Here is a 23,573-nt window from a genome sequence, read left to right as displayed (position 1 = left end):
ACGTTGCCTTTGTTGGGTTAAAGGAGAAAATAGTCTTCCTTTTCGATAAGGACACACATATAGCCTATATGGTATAGGCCCCTTTTAATGGTTTCATAGAAAAAATCTTACATTTGTCCCCTCCCCCCTCCTCTTCCGCGCCGCAAAGTTATCAACCTAGCTACGTCTCTAGTCTTGCATGGGAGACTGGAACCCCCATAACCACTTATTACACGACAGCAGCAGGTAACGATAAAAGAGGGAGGCAGCAATTTGATTCCCATTAACCACATTTATGTGCCTCTTTCACAATATTATCAATAGCCCGCGCGATAAATAAAGAGCGTGCAGTACATGAAGGCCAAGGTCAGTAGATACTTGCTATCTTCTGAACAGCACAGGTTATTTTCTTTTCCTGTGTTCTCTCCGTTCTTGCCCAATCATTGAACATGAAAATATATACCTGACAAATTTTTATCTATGCGGTTTCTTTCGATAGCTATACTTGTTTAGGGAAGTTGAATTCCAAAATTTACCCAAGGTCTCTTGAACTACATTTGCTCACACACATTTTTTAATCCTCTTTACACTTTGTATCACATTCTTATTCCTTTTCCACATTTATCACGGCTGAAGTGAAACATCGCTAAAATATTAATTTGCGATAATGTTTTTCAGACTTATTTTTTACAGGTTTCGAATAATATTTGGCCTATTGCTGCAATATATGTATGTGTTGGTGAGTGGGAGGAGTGCACAGGTAAGATTACAACTTGTGCTTTATTATATGTAGAAGCAAAATGGCGTGAAGACAAATGCAAGTCGACTTCTCCAGTTATTAGCTATGCTTGAGCTGATGCACAATTAATAGACTAAATGTGTGTCAGTATAGTCGAGATTTCTTGTTCATTAATATTTCCTAAGCTCCTCGTATAAGATCGTATAATGTAACAATGTGAATGCACATTGACCCAGATCCATTTGATAATATGTAAACATATTCTAAGGCTGGAATTTAGACAGTTTTATTCTCTCTTATTCTCTCTCAATTTATAAACTTCAACATTGCATTTTTCTGCCATTCTTCTAGAGTTGTTTCTAATGAGTTTCATTCTCAAATTACCACTGCTTTTATTTACTACGATACAGTCTTGCTGTTTTATTGTGTTTCTAAATCACATTTTCAACTTAACTGCTTAGGTGAAGTAGGTTTGCAGCAGTTAAATTCCGCCTCTCATTTGACGGGCAGTAAATAAATCACACACAGATTGAACGAATGATTTAATATTAAAAATAAGATTGTTATATTCATTACATTAATATAAACAACGTGACACTACAGTCTTTGCCTATCATCAGAAATGCATTACGAAATGACGTTTGATAGTTTTGATCGTCATATTTTTCACTTCCTGTAGATTTCACAAACGAGATAATCGCTCATCGGAGATCGGAAATCGAACGTAAGCTGTTGGTCTGCACGCTAACTCTTGTAAAAGTGAAATAATTCCATTACAGATAATTTGGACACCTTTTGCCTGTTGTCGTGTGCTTCCGCCGACTTGGAAGAACTTCCTGTCGCCTGTTTCGCTTGCTTCAGTTGTGCGAGGGCTTCATCGTAACTTGGCAGACCAGAGACCAACGTGTAGCTTGGTAGAGATTCAGCGTCTGGGGTCGGTTGAGGTGGAGGTATGTCTTGAGTTTGTGTTGCGGTGGCGTTGCTAAACACTGGAAAGAGAAAGAATAACAAATTAACAACGGAAAGATACGTAATGATCAGACATATATCTGTACCCTCTCACTTTTCGAAAATCCAGGGGCGTAAGTGTAAATTTAGAGGCAAACTGACCAAAAAATGTAAAATATTTTAGGCGGGTGTTGAGGAAATTTTGTGGGGCGTTACGGGGGTGTTCGAGATGTTTGCATAAATCATTGCATCCCTCTTGTTTAGCGGAACGGCAATTAAGAAGGCGGTTGGATTTTTCAAAATGCAATAATGGATAATAAAAATTAGCAAACCATCCAGTTGTGGAACATCGAATACTAGGGATATTAATGTTATCTCTGGTCACCGTTAGTGGTATCAGTAGCTCCAAGAACAACTCATAATAATAATAATGTCCATATATCTCACCCATGCGCGCCGACTACGTGGGTGCTCCGGGGCTCGAGCACCCACATAAATAATCGTGTGGGTGCGCCGCACCCACAAGATTTTTAGTTTGATAAAAACAAAATAAAATAAATATTTCTCACTTGCCATTATCAAAAAATAATAAGCAATTAAAACATTGAGATGGAAGTTAAAATTTCTACTTCGCCGGGCAAAAAATTTCGCAATTTCCAAACGTGGCACGGGACGCGTGTGGAAAGCTGAAATACAATATTGAGTATTGCTTCTTTACATACTTTCGAATTCGAACAGTAGGTTTGCTAGTCGCTATGGATAAATTCGTCATACGTTAGTGAATACATAGTGAAAAGCATGTTCAGTCAAAAAATAAGGAACCCGAGAATGTGTCTTCTGCCAGTTCCTGTAGTACATTAGCAACAAGTGTCAAGAAATCGTCAGGCAGGTCATACCATGAAGGATGGAAAAATACATTTCCTTGGATTTATTACGACAAAGAATTGGACAAAGTGTTCTGTTGTGTGTGTAAAAACGCTTTTGATTCCAGTATAGTGTTTCCGTCGGCAACTGCTACTTCTGCAGACAGGGATTTGTGTAATGCATTTGTTCGAAATGATAACGTTTTCGCGGTAAACAATGACCCAAAAAAGATTGAATGATTTGGCAATTTTGCATGTTCATAAATAAATTCATAAGTGCAAATGACGTAAGAAGGAATGTGTTTTATATTAAAAGTTAACATGTCATGATTATTATTATTATTATTTGGTACATGAAGTTAGTCATTTTGTAGTTTCTGTTCACAACAAAATCCTTGCATAGTTCTTTCTGCAATACAATTAAAATTATTTGCATTTATGAAGATTTTTTCATTTCAATTTCTATGAATGTGGTATTTTCTTTTAGTAACGTGTTGATAATATCATTGCCTCTTGCAATCATTGTGCATGTAAGTTGTTTAAAGTATACAATACTTGATAATTACAGATCTAACCGCCATTGATATGCACCCACAGAAATTTTGGAAAGTCGGCGCCCTTGATCTCACCTCCAAGAGTGAATTTCCTAGCACCCCTGCCAAAAGCAAAATATTTAATTGGGAATGAAATCGTGAAATGAAACGAAAATTGTGTATCGAACATAACTTCAACTTGGAACCCTGACATTCCATGTACGTATTAGAAGTAACTGCGATTGAGTACCAAAACTAAGTAGTATCACCACCCTCGATTCCTTGGAGGAAAACTCCCGTGAGGAATCGAGGCTGATGTGACCGCGCAGTGGAGCGTCCCAGAGAGAGCCCTCTGTGTCTCGGATATGTTCATTGAAAATATTACTACCAGAATGCTTGAAGGAAAATATATATATTAACATGGTTTTTATTACACGTCTTGTGAAAACAAATTGCAAAATATACTAATGGTAACAGAAATCCTTTGGAACCCTTCTCTAGTTCCATTAAACACATAATTTAACTTAAATACACAGACTAATTCTCTACTGTTTTACAAATTAGATCTAACGAACTCTACCTTTACATGAATGGCGTTAGTGTACGTGCAGTGTATCTGATCGGCGTGCTACCCAGAACTTGAGTGTCCGAGCCTTCCTGGTCGCTCTTTACACTCGAGCTCGCATTGCGCAGCACCAATCAGATCACGCCTGACGTCATATCTACTTCTTATTCTTAACCCTAGAGTTCGCTAGTGAAAACAAGTATTTTAAAATCACTTAATAAGACATGGAGTTGTCTTGGGGGGGGGGGGGCAAGGACATTTTACTTTTCTTTGTAGACAAGACTTAGCATTCAGAGGCCATAGTACGGGGGCAAAAAGTGGGGGGCAACTCACGCCACCATGTATTACATTTTACATGACTAGTGTAAGAAATGCTTACGAGTTCATATTTTATGAACCAGTAAATTATGTTAACACTAGTGAAAATAAATATTAAAATCATGCCTACGGAAACAGAAGAGAATCTGAAATGAAAGGTGATGATCCAGTCCCTGGCCGTAAGACCCGCAGAAATTTTATTGTGGGCGAGTTCTCTCTTTTGATGATGTTAGAACATGCCTAAAGAAAGGACAAAATCTTGGGTAGACATCTGGCATACCGGGCCCAAGTTTTCTAGGGGTCCATAAATTCAAGATGACCGCCGCTTCACGCACCAAACAAAATAAATCGATCATAACTCCTTTAAAATTTGTTTTTGACAATTTTACATACACACATATTTTGTTCAGAATTAAAAACTGAACAAAAAATATTCTTACCGTTATTTTCATATCTCGCACTGGTATGAAGATATATCCAGTGAAAGAATTCCATACCCTCTTCTGCAAGAATTCTAAGCAATATTTTGCACTTTACATGACATTCCGGCATATAAAGGGCAAAAAATCACTGTCTGTGATACTTTGTTGATGCCTACTATTGTGGCGCATGGCCTGTGTGACGTTATACATCAAAGATGGCTGCCTCTGAAGACATTAACAAAGAAAATCGACCATGTCTCCTTATCTCCTTCAGAAGTCATTTTGACCATTTGTAGGTTCGTTGGGTTTTTAAATGAAGGGAAGACATGTGTATGGAGGATGCCTTCATTTTGAGATATGCAATCGTATGTATAATACCAAGTGTTTTGCTGGACAATGTGTCAAGAGAAGGTACATGGCGTAGGGAATCCAAGATGGCCGCCACGGCGGTTCTGAGCATAAAATACTGTCCATATCCTGATTCAGAGTTCGTTTATCAAATTTTTCCAGAGGTATTATCTGTTAATAAATAGCAAGTGAAAATATATTATTATAATTTTTGTAACTACGTAGTTTTTTTGCCCTTTATATGCAGGAATATCAAGTAAAGTGTAAAATATTGCTTAGCATCCTTGCAGAAAATGGTATGGAATTCTTTCACTGGATATATCTTCATAACGGTGCGAGATATGAAAATAACTGTAAGAATATTTTTTGTTCAGTTTTTAATTCTGAACAAAATATGTGTGTGTGTGCAAAATTGTCAAAAACCAATTTTAAAGGAGTTGTGATCGATTTATTTTGTTTGGTGCGTGAAGCGGCGGTCATCTTGAATTTATGGGCCCCTAGAAAACTTGGGCCCGGTATGCCAGATGTCTACCCAATTTTTTTTTCTTCTTTAGCCATGCCCAAACAGGATCAAAAGAGAAAACTTGTCCACCTCAAAATTTCTGCGGGTCTTATGGGCAGGGACTGGACTATGAATTCGGCATTGATGGACAGTAGTTAGAAATACGGTAGCACTAGTAACAGAGGTTTATTGTTAAGAGTCTTGCAAAAACGTCTTCAATAATAAGTTTCTAACATATTGCTATCTAAACTCAACTGTATTCTTTTCATGGATACCTAATAAACATTTTTCAAAATTAATGTATATCTACCGCTGTGATTTTTTTTGTCTTGAATGCCACAGTATAAAAAAACTCAATATTAGCTTCACATTCTTAGAAAGAGGCATTATTCATGAGGTGATACCTTCTTGTTTGCCTCTCTCACACGTAAAAATAATTTTGCTGTAAATAATTTTGCTGTTTATCGTTAAAGATGTTGTTGGATGAGCTTCTTAAACGCACCTAAATGCTGTGCTACGAGATCCTCGCATAGAAAGGCTGTTTCTTGTACTTGCCGCCTGTTCATTTGGAGGTGTTTTGTGCTACTTCAGCCACTCCCAGATTTTTTTGCTCTTCACGGTTACATCAATTACTTCGTGAAAGCGTGTGCAATTAGAGCGCCAGTTCTGGACTCAAATATTAATTTGCTTTGACCTCAACGCATGCTCCGAAGCAGGCCACCAACTGCTCCCAGCAGATGCTTTCGCTTCTATTAGTAAAGGGAAAAAAACGATATGGGATAAAGCACAGACGGATATAGCACAAGCTGTCAGTTCCGAATAAAGCCAGTCTCACACGGTATTTACCCCAGTCCTTAATACTGAGGACTGAATATCTGCTTGAAACTTGCTGAGATTTTTCCATCCTCAGTGCAGGAGGGGATTGGGGGGGGAGGGGGAATGGATTATCTTACACGTTATTAAAATCGCAGCCTTAAAATGGAGGAAAAAAAACAACCACTTCGCAAGTTTAATAATAATAATAATAATAATAATAATAATAATAATAATAATAATAATAATTCATTGGCTCGACAGCCCTGGAAGGGCCTTGGCCTATCTCCCGACTGCCAGTCTCCCTCGCACAATCCTACCTAGAGGTGTGGAGTTCTTCAACCGGTAATGGGGTGACGTGGGGTCAGCACGTCGAACCCCCAGTCGTTGTAGGAGATTTCCGAGACCGGATTACGCTACTCACTCGTAGCTCCCCAATTTCCTCGCGATGGTGGGTTGCCACCGGCCCTATACATAGGCCGAGTACCCAGAGACTGAACCCAGGCGGACTCGAACCAATGCCGTCCCGCAGTCGGAGCCCAAAGCACAGCGGCTTAGGCCGCAAGGCCACGTAGGAGGACACTTAACAATTTTAGATACTAATATCTGGTGAATAAAAGGGAAAATAATGTTTTCTCCAAAAAAGAATAACAATCACTGCTTTTTTTAAAAAATGCATCATTAGCTTGTAGCAGTTCTCCTTTTGAAACAAGGCCAAACAATTCCCCTTTTCTACCTCAAAATTCTGTTTTTTCATGTATCGACAGAACTGTTGCACCTGACAACAAGCTATGGTAGCTGGACACACTGTCAAAGGATTTTTTGGTTTTGATTTGGTGTTTTAAGTCCACTTTATGCACAGTAAGGCTAATCGGGACTGGACCTACAGTTTAAAGTGGGATCCGAACCACTATGTGCCTCCACCGACACTGTCAAAGGAGTGGATGCAGATTTTCGCATGTTTCTCTCCCCCTCCCCCCTTCCTGTATTTTTTTCCCCAAAACGTCACGTTCCTGGAAAAATTCCATGCTAGAAACAACACTGCTCCGAAAGACGAATGCTAGCCCTCGGTATGGCCGTATGGTTAAAGGACCAGAGTCGGTTGAAGGACTTGTGGTTTCACAATCTTTTCAAGCTCGGACAGGTTGCCAACCTCTACGAAATCAGGTTTCCAACTCTTGAAGCACCATCATCTTTTGAAATTAATTTTATGCACATCTTATAATCTATTTTTCTTCTGCAATGTAGTTTCTGGGCTTTGTAGATGGCCAAGAATTAGAGTTGCAAAAAAGCTGGCTTTTTTTTGAATGGACTTTTTTTCCTCGATAAAAAGCCGGCCTTTTTTTTTTTTTTTTAAAAAAAAAGAAAATTTTGGCTTTTTTGGCTTTTTGCTAATTACGGCTAACCTATTTCACTTGCAGTGTCAGTTAAGAGTTTTAAAGGTTCATGAAGTCATTTTGTAATACAGCCATTTCTTGTAGTTGCTCATTTGTTTTTGCCGTATGGGTCATTCCACGCCATTTCAACGCGGCCATGTCACCCACCAACTCCGATTTCGTTGAAACTTGGTATGCACCCTTCCCTTATGGTTGAAAGAAATCACCTAAAAAAGAATCACTATCTCAAACGGTTTTCATTTTACAGCAGTTTGAAATGTCATTACATCAGTGTTGTCTGTCACTCGACACAAGACACCCTTGCTTAGATTTTATTTCTTTCCTCCTTAACCAATGATGAGATCTCTTTCAAATTTTACACAAAGTTCAATGAAATAATGAGGATTGCATTAAAAAAAATACATCAACACTCAAAAGGTTTTACAAAAGCCTATAAGTGTGTGCAATACATGTACGTAGAAAAGCTCACAGTATCTTTACTGGACCAAATCACCTTCCCCTCCCGCTGGTTGGTTTTTCCAGCTGTATTCCTTATAAGTCTCGCTTTGTCTGATTTAACTCGAGGAGAGGCCGCATTGTCCTTTATGGCTTCTTCAATTTAGAGGTTTTTAAAAACACATGAGGCCTCTCGGCGGCGTATGGGTGAAAGTTGTTGCCTTGGAATTTGGACTAGATTCCCGGCGGGAGACAATGGTTCCGACTTCACGTAGGCTTGCCACAGATGTAGAGAAACACAAAGGCAATGGTAGTGAATATAATGGCTAAAACTCGGCATCTTTTGCTCACGGGCTAGATATACGTAAATTGATTATTTCTTAATGGTCACACTGTTTATTATGAATATGCAGGACAACTTTGAGTTAAGATCTACAACCGTCTCAAGATCTCACTACTGAAGGTTCTATATTCTATACCCGACCTCCTGAGTTTCTCGCGCCTGGCTCGATAATAGATTTCAATAAATGCTTCAAATGATAAGACACATTTCCACTTTGGATGTAGCTATTTAGTACTTCTCTTTGAAAATTTGATGTTAATTTGGTTCATATCAAGAAAAATCGACGTTCACAAATATACTAAATTTTACGTGCACTATTCAAAATGCGTTCAATTGGAGATTGATATTTCCAAAGCTCTTGATAGTGTGGTGCATGATATACTGCAAGTGAAACTGCCTCGATTTGGATTTAACGTGAAGAATTTGGGGCATATTTCTGATTCAGCTAACGTAACATATGGTGTCAATCAAGGTTCCCTATTTTGTCCACGCTGTATTTCATAGTAATATAAATATTATCAACTCTGTAATTCAAAATAGCAAAATTTACACATGTTGACGATTTGACTGCAAAACTACTTCAACAATACTTCAAAATGTTAAGCAATAATCACAAAAATTGATTTCAAAATTAAACTGCTTACAAATGGTTACTTTTACTGGAACATCGAATTACATTTAGTACAGTTGTCGATAAGTCTCTGTCAATTAAATATTATACCAATAAGATTATATCGTCGTGTGAGAACCAGAGGGATTAACTCCATTCTATAAAATTTGCAGGGGAACTGGCGCAAGCAAAGCGGGAGCTGATGGGACTGCAGCCCATCCCAAAATTTTGAGAAAAGCAAAATTTTCAAGTGAAAGCAGAAAAGAACTCGGGAAAAACCAAGGTGGTAAATACAGATTCCCCTTAAAATGATTCCTATTACTATTTTTGTCTTGGAAAAAAAAATTAAATGGAGGTTACAAAATGATGACTAGACCCCGGACTTTTATGTAATATCAAAGTAGAAAATATGTACATAAATATGTAACAATAATTGATAAAATATGTACCTAAACATTTATTATCAAAAGAATGTGTAGCTAAATATGTAGTATCAAAGAATATATCGGGTGATCCGTTTGAAATGTCAGAAAAGTAAACCGTTGTGTACAATAGGTTAATGTACGTATCTCTGAGCAGTTTGTTCTAATATATGCAGAAATGATGTAAGTTTTGAGTGAGTTAAGGTTTACAGACAGCTGCGTGGCGCGAGCGTTTATGGTAGATAAAGATAGTGGTCACGCCACAACAGCGCACAATGTATGGTATGGGATGTGAAATTTTCGAGTTTTATATGCACACTAGTACAGCCACATGGCTGAAGTCTTTAAACCTGCACTCACTGCATATGTTACAACAAACTGCTCAGAGATACGTACATTAGCTTATTGTACACAACGGTTTACTTTTCTGACATCTCAAACGGATCACCCGGTATAACATTAATAATAATCGAGTATGCAAGTAATTTCAAGAATACTGCTAGATATTTTATTTTATTTGAACATATCCAACTAAATTTGAAGGACATAAGTTGTTCAAATTAGGCCACAAGTTGTTCAGAAGTAGGACGGCGAGAAACTCCAGAATCTTTCGTTTTGTCCGTCTTTGGACTTGGCAGTCAATTTTAGGTGACCGTAAGCACTATGAATCTCATTTATTAAAAAAAAAAATATGTCACCACTTGAACTACAAATTTTCATCATGTTTCAGTGATCAAAAATATAGGAAAAAGGATCAAGATAGGAAAACTTACCGAAATATGTTGCTTTATGTAAAGTAACTTAGAAAATATGTAAAATATGTAATATCGTGGCAAATATGTAAAATATGTAACATAAAACTTATGCAAAATCATGTCAGTTATATAATACGTTGACATTTTCCTGTTGAAGGTATGTATTTAGAAAGGAATAGATTTTATTGATTGGTGTTTTATGTCTACTTTGTGCACTATGCATCTCATTTATTAAAAAAAAATATGTCACCACATGAACTACAAATTTTCATCATGTTTCACCGATCAAAAATATAGGAAAAAGGATCAAGATAGGAAAAATTACCGAAATATGTTGCTTTATGTAAAGTAAATTAGCAAATATGTAATATCCTGGCAAATATGTAAAATATGTAACATAAAACTTATTCAAAATCATGTCAGTTATATAATACGTTGACATTTTCCTGTTGAAGGTATGTATTTAGAAAGGAATAGATTTTATTTATTGGTGTTTTAAGTCTACTTTATGCACAGAAAAGCTAATTGAGACTGGACCTACAGTTTAAAGTAGGATCCGAACCACTTTGCGTCTCCACGGGATATCGAACCCCGGACCCCCTTCATTACAAGGCAACGACGCTGCCACTGCGCCATCTATTCTTAGAGATGAATAGAATATGTAATTACTTACAAATCCGGGCTCTAATGATGACTCTCTCAAAGAGTCAGTAAATTGGAGATACGTGACTCCATCTTACTGCTAAGGATTAAAAGTGGAGACTTGTCGATCTGACTCCAAAGAGAGTTCCAACGGATTTTTGTAATTATGTTCCTCTGGTTCTTATACGACGATACCAGCCCGTCGGACTGGTCAGCGTATCACGCTACGAAGCCAGGGGTGCCAGATTTGAATCCTGGTCCGGCATTCATCTTCTTCATCGCGATTAACCATAAGAAATATAAACAGCCACAAGTAAGTACCCTGTTCCTGACTATGCTTCCAGTCGCCAGAACCACGTAGCCTTCAATGGCGTAGTTTTGCATGACCAGCCCCGGATCCTGAAATATCCTGGTTCAGGGTAACATTGAATTTGGGTACCCACTTTTCGATGCCCGGTTCACATCGGATCCGGATAGTTTCGGAAACTGGTAGATCAGATCCGATTTTTTTTGGCCATTCCTATTTCTGGTTAGCGTTTGCACGTAACTTCCTTCGGCAAGCGAGTTTACCTCAGCTAATGACCTTGAATACTTCAATGGCACGCTTTACATAAAACCCGTTACGTCTCGTTTCGCCCAACCGCGGTGCGACCTCGTTAACCCAAAGTAATTGGAACCAAAGATTGTTTGGATTACGCAATTTTTGGATTAAGCGGCAGGCGTGAAGTGCTTCATTTGTCACAGCTGCCTGAGCACAGATTAGCCAAATCTTTGTCCTTAAGAGTGCAGAGTGGTTTGCTGTATTTAATTAATTTAGATACTTCGGTTGATACAAGAAGCACTAATCGTAAGGCAGTTAATTAAAAGAAGGTGAAATGCGAATAGGCGTCTACGTAGAGACAGGCACACCCACAGAAAAGAGAATGAGCGAGAGGAGGGAGTGGGCTTCGGGCGCTCGAATCGAGGGCTGCAAAATTGCCAAATCTTAATATGATGCGGACTCTTCATTCAGCTTATTTTATTTCCGCTTCATGATAATATCATGAATATTATATTCGCGAATGGTTGTGGTGGAGGTGAGGTTGAAGTTGATGGCTGCGTAGGTCTACATCATCATGGGTTGTTATCTTGCCCTTGCAAAAGTTGACTACATCGTCCGAGACATTATGTGCACCAGCAGAACAATACACGCACATTTACCAGTGATGATTCCGGCTTTGAGCTCCAATCCTGTGCGCGCGTCCCTTATAAATTTCATCCAGTCATCATCCATTCTCATTGTCGCGATAGAGGCACGAAAGCTGATGTAAAATACGAATACTAAACTTGGTGGCACAACCACCTACAACAGCTCTGCCAAACGGTTCATCACTGAGCGCATCAATTCCCATCGCCGTTGTTTTCTGGCTTTCGAGACCGGAGTCCGCTAGTATCGCTTTCAAGTAGCTCCCCGATTGTCCTCACGATGCTGGGTCTGCAGCAACATTTTGGAGCTCCTGCCGGAGATCGAACACGTAACTGCTAGCACAAATTCGAGAGCGCTACCCACGCTACGGATAAGAGGAAAAATATAAATTCAGCGACTTGTGTATGAGGGAGGGGAGTTATAACTAACGTAAGTCCACCTTTGTGGTCAAATAGGCTAATCGGGACTGGACCTACAGCTTGAAGTTTGATCCGTGTTAGTTGATTAAACGAGAGTTGTGGGTATATGAACTCTAAGACCAAAAATATCTGAGGACCAAAATCTTCATGCCAATGGTAAATTTGAGGCTATATGGGAGTTCTCAGCACACACAAGGACAAGAGGTTAAAGCTCAACTACTTGAGAAATTAAAATTAAACGATTGATTGAGTTGGTGTTTTAAGTCCACTTTATGCACAGGAAGGCTAATCAGGATTACACCTACAGTTTAAAGTGAGATCCGAACAACTAAGTGCCTCCACCGGATATCGAACCCGGGACCCCTTGATTACAAGACGACCACGCTAGAAAATTAAACGAGGAAAACCTGTCATTAAGAGGGTAAAGAAAAGGGTAAAAGGTAAAGCTTTATTGCACAAACTTAAGAACTTACCATTTCTCATAACTTTTAGTTCTTATTTCAATATACTGCAATTTCGATTTGTAGTAAACATGTTTTGCATGATAGTGATTTTATATGTGCACAATAATAATATAGTCTGAAATTAGTTTGGTTCTGAAACCAAGGGTTCACAGAACTATACATTTGACTCAATGTAATTGTACGTTGCTATTTGACAGTGCATTAAACATATTTGATCTGGTACATGTGACTTTTCCATTTTCATCCACGTACGTGACAAAGTAGGAGCTCCACTCGATTGCACCAAGACCAGACAGATAGACAAAAAAAAAGTACAGGTTACCTGCCCAGACCGGAATGCGGCACAGAAAAATTTAAAGCATGCCTTAAAAATGACATTAAAGTATCCACCGAGTAACGTCATATATTTAAGTGCTGGAGCAGTTTTGCGACTTAAATATTGTTCATTGCCCATGCTTTATTATTAGCATTATTAGCAGAATTATTTCTAAGGTCCTTGGGGTGAGATGATTTCAACAGCTCGGCATGGTCTTGTATACACCTGACGATATATGAAGTGACTACAAAATTCTTATTTTCGATATTGTTGAATTTTACCTACTCTTGCTGACAAAGTTGTTACATAATTGGTTATGTAATTATGTTATTGTGTTCAATATCGAGTTCATAGTGACTTGGTAGACACAATTACCTCGTTTGGGAAATAAAACGCTGCCGGTATGTCACAAAAATAGACCAGAAAAGTTGTGTGTGCTGGGGGGGGGGGGGTAATCCATTAAACTCAGGGAGGGCACTCCGCGACTTGCACGTTATTGGCTAGAGCTTGTGACGTCACCAAGCGGACACGAGCGGAAGAAAGCAATGCGGAGAATGTAGCAGATGGCCCATGAAAAGCTGCGTTTTCATTCATCTTTTGATATTATACACCAAAGCTGTTAATTTAATTTGACAACAAGAGATGAAATACGCGATAGAAGAATACATTTATTCCGAAACAATGCATAGTTTCTTTTTCAGACATTATTTGCGTAAAAATACTAAGTTGCTGACCAAGGCAATTTATTATTAAGATAAAAACACTTAACAGGTAACGTTTCGACCCTGTATCAGGGTCTTCCTCAGACGAAGAACTAAACTAAAATGATGAAATATACTTCACACAGAAAGATTACATACACATACACTGTGTGAAGAATATTTCATCATTTTAGTTTAGTTCTTCGTCTGAGGAAGACCCTGATACAGGGTCGAAACGTTACCTGTTAAGTGTTTTTATCTTAATAATAAATTGCCTTGGTCAGCAACTTAGTGTTTTTAAATATGGAAACAAGGCTTAATTATATTACAATTATTTGCGTAATATATTGTCCCTGTAGGCTGTAGTCCACTGCCAGCTTTTCTTTCCAGCTAACCTATTGCATTTATTTTAAATGTCTAATTCTAAGGAAAGTTCTTGTCCGGGCATATTCTGATATGAATTTTTACTGAATATCCTGGAATTTCCCTTTAATATTTTTACATTACTTTTCAGATTCTCCAGTTGATCGCCACGATGAGGATACATTTGTATTTGTGTTTTTGTTATTTAGCGTCTTCTTCCACTTTTGGCTAATCGCGACGAACAGGATGAGTGATGATTAGTTTAAATTGATGAAGGGACACTTGCAGCAAGCACGTATCCAAGGGGGCTAAGGGGGCTCGAGATCCCCGCTGAAAGTTTTCGGTTTACACTAGATAAAATGAGGTTTTTTGTTTCTTGTGGTGTGAAATAAAATAATATGACGATAATTTAAGGAGAGGAATAATTATCAAGTCAAGCACGTATCCAAGGTGGGAATCAGGGGGCTCCAGCACCCCCTTCAGGAAATTTTTCAGTTTACGCTACATAAAATTGGGTTCATGGCTTCTTGAAAAATGTGATGGTAATTTGAGAGAAATAATTATCGAGACAAGACACAGAATGTTCTATAACCCTGTTATTGTCAATAACGCGTATCCAAGGTGGAGATCAGGTGGCTCGAGCCCCCGCCCAGGATATTTTTCAGATTACAATACATAAAATTAGGTTTTTGGCTTCTTGAATAATGTGACGATAATAAGGAGATAATTAATTATCGATGCAAGACGGAGAATGTTCTATAACCCTGTTATTGTTAATAGCGCTTATCCAAGGTGGGATAAGGGCGCTGGAACCCCCCTTAAACTTTTTCAGTTTACACTACATGGAATTAGGTTTTTGTTTTCTTGAATAATGTGCCGATAATATAAGGAGAGAAATACTTACCAAGGTAACACGGAATATGTTCTATAACCCTGTTGTTGATAATATTGCATTAAAACTTTTCTTGCGCTTTCGGTGTTGTCGCAGCACTATGTAAAGACTTGTCAGCATTTGGAAGCTGCAAATGTAGGGCGCCACACGTAGGGCGATTCATTGCAATTTTTTAATCTCTGGAAAGCGCGAGAGGGAACGTTCTTGAATAAGAGAAGGAGTCGAACTACTGGCAATATTAACGAATCCTTTTATCTGCGGAAAGTACTAGAATATAATGAGGTTAAAATACGCGGCTTCAATTTCCAAGTTGATGTGTACAACAGAATCGGTTAATGAGAGTTCAAAGGTAAGTGTGACAGTTCATACAGTCGCTTAGTTATCAGTCAGTGTCCATTGGTGGCTTTATAAGATCTAGTGATTCGAAAATGAAAAGGACTAAATACCGTAAAGTAACTAAGTCTACTACTAGTTCCAGTTCGGGTCCGAAGCTGAAGACATTGACGACAGCGTAACTTCCGGAGCATCAGTGTAGTGTTACGAGTAGTTCGGGTCGAGGGCCGAAGAGATAGAAGGTCTCTCTCTAAAGTGAATATTTCAGCAATACCGGAGGAGTTTATTAAAAAGAAAAAACAGTGATGCACGGTAACGTCAACACTTGGGGTAGCAATCAGTGGCGTGCCCAAGGAGGTTTGTGTGGGTCATAATCTCGCCTCCCCCTTTAGGGTCCAGTATTCCTAAAAATATCAAATATTACGAATGCCAACAAGCAGATGCACTGAAAGAGGATATATAAACATTTTTCGTCAGAGGCGAACAACGAATTTTTGTCTGGGGGGAGGTCAAGTACTAGGATAAATGTACCAATAATAATAACAAAAACATTAATAATGACATATATATATGGTCTTATATATATATATATATATATATATATATATATATATATATATATATATATATGGTCTTATATATATATATATAACAACAAGAACAATAATGTCATTATTATTATTATTATTTCCACTACAACTAGTGGTAGTAGTAGTATCAAAGACGATATTATCCTCTTAACTTACGCAAAAAGGGGGCAGATGTCTGTGCTAAAGCATTTATTTGGAACAAACTATTTGAAATATTTTTTTCAACACCAGCAACTTTACATTAGCTAATAATGGAAAACAAGCACACAAACTGTATTTTTGAATAGCAGAAAATGCATGCCGAAGATACATAAAACATATAACATGTATAACTTTCATGTACAGTGTCTCTCAAAAGTTTTAGGACAACGACATTTTAAACTAGGCAACCCAATTTACACAAGGCGTTGGTGGGTTGCGTGTAGAGTTAGGCTCAATTTCAGGGTTGCCACATGCACAATAGATATTTATAAAATACGCGAAAAAATAAAAACAAGTATTATTGTATAAAATTATTAAAAATATCACTATTATATCGCAATTGACAAAATTTATTCTCAAAGAAAAAAAATAGGTTTTCTGGTATTTCATCGCTGATGAGTCTACAGAAAGGAAAAGAGGTGAGAGAAAACGAGAGGTGACAAAGGAGAGCAGAAAGAGAAAGCGAAAAGAGAAGAGGAAAAGTAGAGGAGAGAAGAAAGAGAGGAGAGAAGAGGAGATTGGAAGAAGATTCTAGGAGAGATGATGAAAATGGAGCAAAGAAGAGAAAAGAGGAGGAAAACGAGATGAGAGAAGAGGAGACGAGAAGAGGGGAGTGGAGAGTAGAGTAATGGAGAGAAAAAGAGAAGAATGAAAAGAAGAGGAGAAGAGTGAAGTGGAGTCGGAAATCTAAGACAGGAAAGGAGATACGAGGAGTGGGGATGAGTGGGATGGAGATAAGATGCAAGAAAAGTAGGGAAGACGATATGAGATAAAAGCAGAACAGAAGGAGGGGAGAGAAGAAGGAGAAGAGAAGAACAGAAGGGGCTGAAGAGAAGAGGTAGTTTCAGAAAATATCGTCTCAGCGTCAAGAATTGATGCATTGGTTAAATTATCGACATGAAACATTCAATAACATTTTGAAATGTATTGGAGAATGTATTAGATCGGTTCGAAATGCCTTTTGGGTTCTTTCAGAGCAAGATAAAATCTTCCATGTATGATTTGATTTTACCTGCGATTATACCACTAAAAACATGAATGTAATTTTAATATTTATAAGAATTCTCCAATTTTTGTCCACTTCTCCGTTGAAATGGAGATTTTGTAATTTAATATTTCCCCTTCCCCCATCGTTAATTCCAAACTGTATCATTCCGTTTCACACGGACAATGAACACAATGGGATAGGTCTAAAACTTACGAAAATTTTCTGCCACTGGAAGGGTTTGAACCTACGACCATTAGATTGACAGTCCTGAACGGTAAACACTACCCCACAAGCCTTCGCTCCTGAAAGTAAGTAGAAGGAGCTGACCAATGTGAAATGTAGATGCAACTCTCCTCCTACATGTAATGTGCAAACAATACTTGTTTGTAACAAAGAAAACGAAGGTAGTACGACTCGGCGAAAACATTTAATGGAGAATTGCACATGATGAGAACTTTTCATTCGATATTTGCGGAGGTATCCTTCCATTGAACTCGAGTGGGAAAAGGGGTAAAATTAGTATGTAATGAATTGCCACAAGTAGTATAAAATATGCTATTATAAACTCAGGAAAGGAAGAGCTCCCCTCAAGCAGGTTTGGCTATACTTAAAACAAGCTCAACATGCTCATATGAGTTTTTTGCTCTAGTGTGGAACCCTGCCTAATCCAAGATTTTTGTAAAAATGCCGTCTGGAATTTTTTGTGAAAGGAAGAGCCTCCTCAGATTGATTTGTCTATACTTACAAAAGTTGCATCAGCTAGATTTTTGTCTATAAACTTGTCAAAAATTGATATTTTTTTGGCTACACCTGAAATTAAGTAAAAACCCATACATACACACACATATACCCACCCATATACACACATATTTACTTCCAGTTTAAGTTTAATTGATAAACAAGGGGTTCTGGGTTCGAGTCCTGATAGATTGAAATACATGTGGCAAAATAATATTTCCATACGTGAGATTTTGAGAATAATTACTGCTAGTTGATATACAACTCCCAGATCTGAAAACCTGGTAAAAGTGTTATACAACAGAGCCTAGTTAATAGCTGTTGTCTGGGTATAAAATCACATTAACTGCTGTTATATTTTTATGAAGCAAAACTCCCTGATCAATACACTGGAAGAGAGGTCAAGTAAACATAATTAATTGCTTCCATGTTCTTCTAATCTTTTAATCAATCCTATGTTTTGGCAAGCAATAATTTATTGCTTGCCCGGGAAAATTATATTTCTTTTATGCCAGCAGATATAATCTACACTGCGTCTTTTCAGATAGAAATAACATATTATTCATCATCAAAGAGTAATTGTCTTCTTTCTGTATGCCAACAGATATAATCTACACTGCGTCTTTTCAGAGAGAAATAACATATTATTCATCATCAAAGAGTAATTGCCTTCTTTCTATATGCCTGGGAGATTTTATCTGTTGGCTTAACCTGCACTATGTTTTTTTCAGAGGGAAATTACATGTCATTTATCATGGGACTCAAAGAGAAAATTCTTATCTACACTGTGCACCCCTTCAAAGAAAATTACTTGCCATCCATCATATTGAGGAAATTCCTAGTAATAATTATATTGACTTCTTGGATATTGTCGTGCAAACTGAATTGTATTTTAGGTTTGGTCTTGACGCAATAATATAAGCCCCGAGTCTGTAACTTACAGAATATATTTCTGTATTTCAGCTTTCCTGCCACAGGCAGATATAGTATAAAATTTAGGTAAGTAATAAAGCTTTCCTGCTGCAAGCAGAAGTGTTGTAGACATAATTTTATGGCCTATAATCAAGATTTCAAACCTGGCAGAGTGCATAGGCCTCCCTGACAGCAAAGTGTGTTGTGCAACAGCATAATATCTTCTAGAATTGCTCTGTGACCCTCTCATTTCTTACATCATAAACATATGATTTTTCTCCTATGAGAATAACACTACATATGGTGTCATCAGGTAATGCCTCATGGAATTCACAGATAATTTTAATATTTGTCCTCTCATTCACCACAACCTGTTTTCTTTTTGAAGTGTTAATTACAAACATGGGTCTCTGTGCTTTGAATTCATCTGGTGTGTAATACATATCAGTATTGCCTGTAGTGACACGTTTGAAGGAAGAAAATGCCTCATATAATTTGAGGAAATCATCCTTGGACATGTCTAAATTGTAATTTTCTCTAGGAAAGACCTCATTTCTGCTATTTTTAAGATATATGTTCTTGATGTTGCAGTTATCAAATTTACTTGAATTTTTTTCCTGATTGTTGTGTCTTCCAGTCTGAAACAGTACTACCACAAAATCAGGCATGTCGTATTGAATACTGGAGAATGAATTTGTAGCATCAAACTCATAATATGTACCAGATGCGGGCTTCTGTACGCATTGATATGTATAAAATTGCAGAGGAATCTGTGGATTTTTTATTATATCAGCTTTGTATTTAAGAGCATAACTGGGCTCGTATTCAACAACAGGAATTCTTAACTCCATAGTCTGAATAATACATTTGCCTGCATCTGGTAGGGTATTGGGCAGAGCTTCTCCTGTAGAGTTTAATGTGCTGTACCTCATCAAAGCATTGTTATCATTTGCAGCTCTTCTAAATGTAATTCTTAACCCACCCTTCCACATAATTTCTTTGTAATCTGAGAAGAATCCTGGCAATAGGCGCATAGGGAACAGCACTGTGTGGTTCTTAGATAATATCTTATCACCAGCCTCAAATCCACCGATTTTGTAGTAAGAAGCCTCGGTTTTGGATAATTTCAATGTGGCCAAAGCTGTGGAGGTAATGCCGGGATAATCCACTCTGTTTATAACAACACCATGTTTTCTGACCTCAATTTCAGTGAATAGATGCGGCACAAAATTGTCTACAAGTCTTATATTTGAATTTGCCGGATAATCTGTACCATCGAGCTTTACAACATCAAATTTGATGTATAAATCTGCTCTGTGGGGGTGTATAAAGCCATCCCCTACATCAAGATCAACCTCAACCTCTGTGTTGGGTTGATTTAAATTTGCAAATGTCCTCCTGTTTGGGGGGAATGATTGTAGCTCATAACTCTCAATATTTTCCATTTTTTTCTTGTATGTATTTTTATTTAAATGTTAATCTCTATGATTGCAGTTGTTGTGGCTCCAGCAAAATCAACTAATTCTTCTTTTTCATTAGTGACCATCAATTCAATATAATCTATTCTATTATGACACACAGGAAAATATAATGTTGGGGATGGATTGTAGATGATGGGCTCCATAAATTCAGAATTAGGTTTGAATGTTGCAATGATGCCTGTTTGTTTGTGAGTGCCTATACCATTTGATTTGGTGATCATACCCTCAGCCACATTACAGTGAATATTCAGAGTCTCTATGGCTAAGAATTTAGGTATATTCATAGCAGTGTGTTTGATGCCTGGTTCAAGTTTTGTGTTGTTCTCAAAGCCTAACAGCTCTCCTATAGTACCCAGATCCACTGTTTCTGTGGCAGATACAATTTCTACTCTGTGAGTGACAGAATTTTGACTTAACACTATACCTCTGGGTAATTGAGCATTTAAAGTGGATAGATTATATTGCCCTGGAGTAATGACAATTTTTTCATCCCCTACTGCAATTTTGTTGTTGTGGTGTGTAATATTGGGGATTAGGTACATGCCATAAAATGCTCTGAGAGCTATTGTTTTGGGATACACTATGTCATCATGCAATTTGAGTTTCAATATTGAATTTTGGCTGGTGAGATGAAATACCCCCATCATGTTTTAAATACCACAAGGCTTTTTGAAAATTTTCAATTGATGGTTTATTTATTTGAGACATATATCTAAGAACAGATAAACACAAATGTCCACAATTAACATCTTTGAAGTTTTGAACACGGGCATTATTGTAATAAAGATTAGCTGAATTTAGATATTTTACTAAATTTTCAGGTGGAACACCTCCAAATGAATCAAACACAAATGCCTTATTGTTTAAATATTTAAGATAAATCCAGTGAGTGCCCTGATTTTTGTACTTATCCAAATTAACAATGCCACACTCTTTGTTGAGTGGTTGTTCTGGTAAAGAATCAGACATGTACACACCTCTAAAATTTTTGATGCCCAGTGGCTTGATTAAAGCTTCAATATCTTGGTTTGTAAGCGGCTCTTGTTTATTTTAAACTTATTCATGGCTCTCTTAACACCATTGCCTTGTTTCTCAATGGCCAGGTTATGGCGCTTTTGCTCATCTAATTCTGCCCTATTCTTCTTGGCATCTATTACTGTTTTTGCTATGGCGGCTGATCCCCCGGCCAAGCTCCCAACAGCCCCGAGAGCAGCTAAGATGGCAGGGATGGTAAATATAAATCCCCCCACATGTGATTTTTTTCTTGATTGCTGTAATTTTTTTAATTGGGGGGTACTAAGCAACAATTTCATACCATGCCCCTTTGCAATACAAGAATTTTTTTTCTTGCGCTGCTTTTTAGTTAAAAGACTGTCAATAGTTTTAAGAGATTTGAGACCTGCATAAGGTACTTGATACATAACACCCTTGGCCTTCATTGTAGGTTTATTATATACATATTCACAACCCCCACCCCAATTTTTGTTTGGTGTTCATAGCTATGGTGGTTCCCAATGCTGCTATTTTTTCACTTAAAGAAGCATCTTTGCTTACAAATCTGCCAAATGCAGCCTCTTCTAATTTCTTGTCTGCAACATGTCTCTTGTCAAGATCAGAATGTGTGTTGTATGCAATATCATGGTCTCTACAAGCAGCATCTAAAGGATTAACACCAGGATCCCCTCTGTTTAATCTATGATCCAGTTTTGTGCCTGGACCACAATACTGATAGCCTGGAATATGTAGTTCAAATGGCAGCTTGTTTATAATGTCATTAACAAGGCCCCGACCCTCAGAAATATTCCAAAATTTAGGTGGTAGAGTATTAATTATTTTTATGAGATATCCAATCCCCTTAGTGTCATTCACTATAAAATTAGACAATTTGGTGCTTATCATGTCCATAATTCCAACCTTTTCATTGTAAAAATTGTGGTTCCCAGCATTTTCCTCCCCAGCTATCACCAATAACCTATCTACAAGTTTCCTGACATCATCAACCCACACAAATTCTTTGGGCAGGGTGTTGTAATGTTTGATCCCACTGCCAGTCTTAATATGTGACCATATGGGCTTGATTAAGTTGTTATATTTTGCTCCACTGCTAGACTTGACTCTTTTTTGTGTGGGATCATTGTTCTGGTATAGAGCATCTGATTTTATTAATATTTCTTTGTAATGCTCATAATCTTGATCTGTATAGCTGCCAGGTCTCTTCCTAGTCATCAGTTCCCACAATCCAGGTGTGCCGGGGTACTTAACAAAAGCACCTTTTTCTCCAAGATGAGATTCTGAATATACAATTATATCATCTCCCATAAATGTTACTCTGAAATTGCCAATTCTATGTATGATGCTACCATCCTGCTCTGTGTCAGCATATAAGCCAAAAACCTCATCTTTATTGTCTTTAGGTGTGGTTAAATATTTTTGAGCAAGAAGACCCAATTCAATAGGATCCTGACTAGCCTCAATTCTTCTAGGAGCAATAGGACTAGGTGTGTGAATACTGGAAAGTGGGGTGAATGGATAATCTAATATGTTCCTAGCAGCTACAGGTACAAGCTCTGTGATCAAATTTTGATTTTGCTCTGTAACAGTTTTGATATTTTTACCTAAATTATTAATAGCATCAATTACAGGCTGTTCTGTTTGTTTGTGTTTTTCATAAATTCCTCGGTTCTCTGATTTCCATCCCTTAAATCTTTTTACAAGATAATCTCTTAATTTAAGATCATCAATGATTGGCCTTTTCATGTTTATTTATATATGTTTCAATGTCTAGAAAATTGTTGATTTTATTTCTGTATTTGCCACTATTGGGTGTTCTTGTCATATCAATTGTGACAAACCCATAACTGTCCTGGTTCCAGCACCTACTGCAAAACTTAGAAAAATCATTGTAGCTCAAGTCCCCACCTACATATTCATCATGTATGTGTTTGAGGTTGGTATGATCTTGATGAAACACACATATAAAATTGCTGTTGTCTCGGATCAGTTGCTTGGGTATTTTTGAAAAAGTCTGTGCCAGGTAGAAGCAATCAATGTTTTTGTGCCGGCCCTGTGTAAAGAAATTTCTAACCTTGTTTTGATTATCCAGTATAATGTCATCAAACACAACAACAGAATTATCGAGACATTCATGAAGTGGCTTAACATCTGGTTCAAAAGTGGCAATATCCAATCCATCATATAGCTTCATCAGCTGCTGATATTTTAATTGTTCCAAGCTCTTAGAGAAGATATACAAGTGCCTGTTTTTCCAGTCTAACCAGTTGGGTGCCAATAAAAAATTATCAACCATTAGTGTAGTTTTACCACAAGCAGATGGCCCAACAATAAGACACCAAAT

The 23,573-nt window shown here is 37.5% G+C and overlaps 1 protein-coding gene across 1 annotated transcript in view; it reads right to left on the bottom strand.

The window, feature by feature from the left end:
• Nucleotides 1-1,245: 1,245 nt before the first annotated feature.
• LOC145989165 (protein commissureless 2 homolog) overlaps nt 1,246-23,573 on the bottom strand; it is an 84,841-nt gene continuing 62,513 nt past the window's right edge. The window contains exon 2 of the mRNA XM_083124460.1: nt 1,246-1,707. Within this exon, the coding sequence (XP_082980586.1) occupies nt 1,463-1,707 (245 nt within the window). The 3' untranslated portion in view covers nt 1,246-1,462. The remainder of the gene's footprint in view (nt 1,708-23,573) is intronic.

This window comes from Lepisma saccharinum, chromosome 1 (genome assembly GCF_977018435.1).
Source record: "Lepisma saccharinum chromosome 1, izLepSacc3.1, whole genome shotgun sequence".
Taxonomy (NCBI): Eukaryota; Metazoa; Arthropoda; class Insecta; order Zygentoma; family Lepismatidae; genus Lepisma; species Lepisma saccharinum.
Note: the sequence above shows the minus strand (reverse complement) of the source record. Positions and strands in the feature narration are given on the sequence as shown.